Source organism: Suillus bovinus (genome assembly GCF_016758785.1).
Source record: "Suillus bovinus strain UH-Sbo-P2 chromosome Unknown EDB93scaffold_40, whole genome shotgun sequence".
In the NCBI taxonomy this organism is placed as follows: Eukaryota; Fungi; Basidiomycota; class Agaricomycetes; order Boletales; family Suillaceae; genus Suillus; species Suillus bovinus.
The window spans coordinates 1-5194 of NW_024542096.1; the positions used below are offsets into that span (position 1 = coordinate 1).

The window sequence follows — 5194 nt, forward strand, 5'->3', positions numbered from 1 at the left end:
TGCGAAGAGAGGCGCAGGGCAGAGTAAAGCTAACTGAGGCAGCAAGTTTTGATCCTATTCCTTGTCTGGAATTTACATGGGTCGTCTTCTATCTCGTTGGATTCTTATTGCCTTTCCATCTGGTGGCACACTTCTTCGTTGGTTACCTTTGCCAGAGCGAGTTCCGATGTTGCTCTTGGACTCGAAGGTAGCTTCCTCCCTTGTCTCAGTTCTTGCGCGGGCGATCAGCAGGTGCTCTATGATAACCTACATACTTGGCGAGTCGATCGATCGTACGGCACTTTACCCTGCGTTTTGTTCGAAGTGGAATGAATCGGTGTTCTGAAAGCGCAGTCAGCGTTTTGGGGTACTCATACTAATAACAATGACTACGTACAAATTAGCCTTCAGTACGTCTGAGTGGTGAACTCTTGGCTGCAGCGTGCTCCTGCTCTTGTAACTGGCACACCCATGACGTACTACTAGATCAGAGAAACATGATTTGCTACAGAGTGCTCTGTAGCACCCTGTAGTACAATCCACCCCACCGATTACTAGTAGTGTACTGATGAGTCAAACACGAAAGGAAACACTTGAAAGTTCAAGAATGATTTTAAAGAAATATTGCTCCAAAGCCAGATGCCGGTTTTACTCTTAGTAAATTTCTCTATAAGGTGAAGACAAAAATTGTAATATCAATTGATCGGGAGCTCGTGCGGATTCTACCCACCTCACGTGATTGTGACTGACTGTGACGCTGTGCAGGATAAGTGTGTAAGCACATGCTGAACATGCATGAGCAAGCATAGAGAAAATGAAGAAAGGTACTGTATGTATCAAGCTCAGAGATAAAATATGTGCTGCTTATTTAGTCAAATGTATATGTAGTATATCAGTAGTAAGCAACATAATGTATTTAGTGCTGCTGTGGTTCGGTTCTGTCTGGTTCAGAGGTGGTTGGACAAGAACCAAGAACTGGACCAAGGTTTGGTTCTACCTATATCAATGAACCTTAAGACCGAACCTTTGTAAATGGTTTGAAGCAGTCAGGTTTGGTTTTTTTTTGGTTCAAACGCAAACTGAATGCAAAAAAATTACAGCCAGTGTTACGACTTGGATGGTATCTGTTGGCGATGCTCAAACAGAGCGTGTGTCGTCAATGGTCGAGGACGTCCTTGGGCTAGCCCAAGGTTAGGGGGTCTTACTTGGCGAGGCTTCGGCAAGTAAGATTTGACGCCTATGTCCAAATCGGGTAGCTTATGTCAAGCGGGTGCGAGATGATAAGCTATATCGGCCAATGCTTACGACACCCGAAGGTTAATTGTAAGATTGTCGTTAATTAGAAGGACAGAAGTCCGACTAGTTAACAGGGGCTTTGCTTGTCGACGAAGTCGATGAGTAAAGATCGAGACTATAGGCTTATCCGCGAAGAGCAGATAAGAAGATAGAATATAGACTGCTGGCGAGGCAGAAAGGATCACTCTGGTGAGAGTAGGAGGTCAAGAACCAAGTAGATTCAAGTTAAGGAATATGTTACATGGTAGCGAGTTTATATAGAGGACAGGAGGCATATTAGTGGATGATAACTCGTACTACCAAGAGAAGTAAACGGTAAAGGGTATGACCATAAAAGGAAGGCACGTTCGAGGTGAGACACGGGTGAGCTCTGAACGTGCAGATAAGAAGGTGAGTCAAAGATCAGAATAAGAAGTGAAACACGCAGGGGCACGATCGTGCAGCTGCAGAGCTAAATATAAGTCGCATGTGCGACTGCGCATCGAGTCAGAGATCAAGAAAGGAAACAGGGCAAAGGGGATGCATAGTGCATCATATCATAGGTTACCGTCCAGACGGTAAGGGCAAGGGGACTGTCCACAGGATCAGTCAGGTGGTGGAACGGAGCATGGGTATGCTTCGTCAGCGAAAGGATCCGGCCAGATGTACTGGCTCTGCTGAAGTGATAGGTAGAGAGCGAAAGGGAATGCAAGAATGACAAGGATGACCAGGGTAAGGTCGGGGTAAGGGTATGCTGCAAGGGCTGATACGAGGAGGATTAGGAGAAAAATGGTAGGGGCCCAAGCGTCTAGATGTTCTTGTAACAGCCAGGAAAAAAACATAGTCAAAGTATCTGTACTGGTAGTTACATGTCCAATAAAACTGCATGTCCCTCAGCCTCTGTTGCTGCAGAAAGGTGCTCATTCCTATATGCTCCCTTTAACAATTGTAATGCAGTGAATGTGGAAGTTGCGAGTGCATTGCATTGCACAGTAGAAGTGATCCCTCCACTTGAGAATGCTTGTTTGGAGGGAATGGAGCTGCCTTAAATGTGTAGATAGTCTCACGCAATGTACGCAAGTGTAGGGTATTGCAGTGAGTGAAGCTATTAAGTAGATTTAGTAGCAAAAAAACAAGTCAAAAAGATAACTTACCCCCCACCAGGCCACAATGTCATCAGTCTCCTCTAGCGGTGAAGACAAATACATGTTAAGCTCTTGCTGAGGATTGTAAGTAAGATGGTCTGATGTTCGACGTATCCTAATAGCCTTGCGCATCCAATCATCACCATAGTGCTTGCATACAGTTCTTGTTGGCAGAGCAGATTGCTCTTTGGTAGGTGTGCGACTTGGTGGTGTATAATAGTCATTGAACTACAAAAATAAGATGAAAGAGGGAAAACAACATAGACAAGTACTCACCATGGCCTCCAGACGAGCCCTGCCATCTGCAACATCTTCAGCATCCCACTGACCTTCAACATACGTGAGCTTATAGTTCAGATCAAGAACTTAAATTATATTAGATAAGAACAAGTTGTAGAAATTGAAAGTACTCGCCAAGACAAATAAAATACATGTCCGATTGACTTATTTTCTTGAAGTATTTGTCGATGTTCTTGAGGCCTGCCTTAATTGCATCAGCAATTAGTACATATTGTGGGTCATCTGCCATGGATCTCCATTGATCAGTAAGGCACTCCAGTGTAGGGATTGTTTTCCATGTAGTTGGATGTTTTGCTGATAAGAATGATTGCTGAGCCATTGCTGGTTCCTTGAGGACTCAATGAATAAGCCTGAGGTGTCTCCAATCACTCCAATCGAGCTTGAAGTTGTTATAAGTCTTGTTGTGAAGAGTCAGCACTTCCTTGCTTTCATTAGTAAGGTTTGTGAAATGGTTCATGGCCTATTTAATTAAAATTAGGCCACTTTTAAACATTGAAAGAAAAAAAACTCACTTGATGCAAGAGCAACATGCAGTCCAGGCATTTATATAGTGAAGCCCAGTGAGTTCTGATCTACTGCAACAACTCAAGTTCAGGTACATTCTCTTCTTTGCAGGCCTTATGGAAAAACATGTGAGCTTGAGGGGACTTTTGGATCTGAGGATCTCAATTAGCAAAAAGAATAGTCTAATAATGATAGCACGTACCTGCTTAATGAGGGCAAGAGCTTTGCCAAGCGAATCACTAGTATTAAATAAGGTGTCATTGTCGTTGTCATTACTTGTTACTGACATCCATGGAAGAAAGCTGGTTATTTAAGGTGTTGAGGTCATCATCATTGCCATTATCAAGTGCCTGATGAATCTTCTTCATAAGAGCAGCTTGAGGAGTGGGTGTGACTGCATCAATGAAGTTGCATGTAGCAAGATTCAGTATATGTTCTTGACACCTAATGTGGCACACATTAGGTGCCCACTGCATACCCTCGGGATTGATTTCATGTCCAACTGCTTGCATGGCAGTATCATTGTTGGTGGCATTATTGGAGGTCATCCATCCAACCTACAACACACTGATTAGATTCAGCACAGCAAAGTAGTAGACTAAACTTTACCTTATCTCATAGTTTGTATGTGTCAATGGTATCAATAATTAAGCAAGCAGTATTCTGTCCACTATGATTGCCCTCAATGTGTTCAAAACTGAGTTACTCGTGGCATAACTTCTATTGCTGAGGTTTGTCCTCTAGGCTCCAGATATAATGACCTGTGATGCAGAAGAAAGGGTTGCCAATGGTTGACATCCACAAATCAAAAGTCATCAAGACTTGACTATCTACCTTTGTGAGATGTTCACAAATGATGCTGACCACATCTACTGCATAGGCCTTAACAGTCTCTATAAGTTTTGTGCAGTGAGGCATGTCACTTTCAGAAAGAGTGGGGCGGACATAACAAAGTAAGTTGCGGAAGGCTGGTTTCTTGATAAGCTGCAATGCCTTGTCCTCAGTCACAATAAGCTCCATGATATACTTCAGAAGCCCTGCTGGTGAACATAGGCACTTTTGGGACAAGGCTGCTGTCGAGGGTAGATTGTCTTGAACTATCTATGAATCAGTACAACACACTACAATATGGCAAATGTAATTCACAGGGATTGAACCTCACCAGTTGGAACCGCTTAAGGGTGCATGGTGATGTTTGTGGCTTCACAGCATGATTTGTAGAATTGAAAATGGCTTTTATTACTAATAGATATATCAGTAATCATTTAAGAGAAAGAAGACACAAACATGCTGACAAATGTGCATTTATAGTGTAGAGATACCTCCATGAAAGGTGTGCCTGCTTTCAAGTTCACCAGTATCCCTACCGAACATTAGCAAGTAGCCACATGTAGTGCTGAATACATACTTACAAGGTTTGCAGACCCAATGTTTATTGTCACGAGTGAAAATAGTTTGAATATCAGTGGTGCACCCACTCTTTGATAAGGTGGCTCAGATGTCTTGAAGATCTTCAGGTTTGTCCTCAGATTTGTCCTCAGGTGCTGGTACATCTTCATCCTCAGCCTCATCTGATTGATTAGCACCAGAATCATATCAATATCCATATCGGCACCAGCCACATGAGAGCCTTCATCATCAGATAATGGAGCAGAGAGCTGTAACACAACCTTTTTCCTAACTAGTTGCTCGGTCGCATTAGATAATGCATGTTTGTGGCTTGTTGAAGAACAAGCATTGTTGGCATCACGGAGGCATGCAGAAGGTTTAGAGGTGTGAACAGAGCATTGAGCACCTGCAATAAGTGGCACCAATTTGTGTCCAGTCTGCAGTAGCACAGAGGAGGCGTCTGTGGGAGTAGTAGCTGGCTGGGCAGAGGATGGAGCAGAAATGAGGACAGCATCTTCAGGATTGTTGTAAAAGACAATGTCTTTGGCATCCTTTAGAGACCCATCTGGGTTGAGGGCACACTGTGCTTCAGATTCAGACAT

General features: G+C 43.4%; 1 protein-coding gene across 1 annotated transcript; it reads right to left on the reverse strand.

The window, feature by feature from the left end:
• Nucleotides 1-4697: 4697 nt before the first annotated feature.
• EDB93DRAFT_1251794 (uncharacterized protein) lies at nt 4698-5194 on the reverse strand (the record flags this gene model as incomplete). Its single annotated transcript, XM_041453204.1, has 2 exons — nt 4698-4774; nt 4819-5194. 2 exons carry the CDS (start codon nt 5192-5194, stop codon nt 4698-4700), a joined length of 453 nt encoding a protein of 150 aa, XP_041306199.1.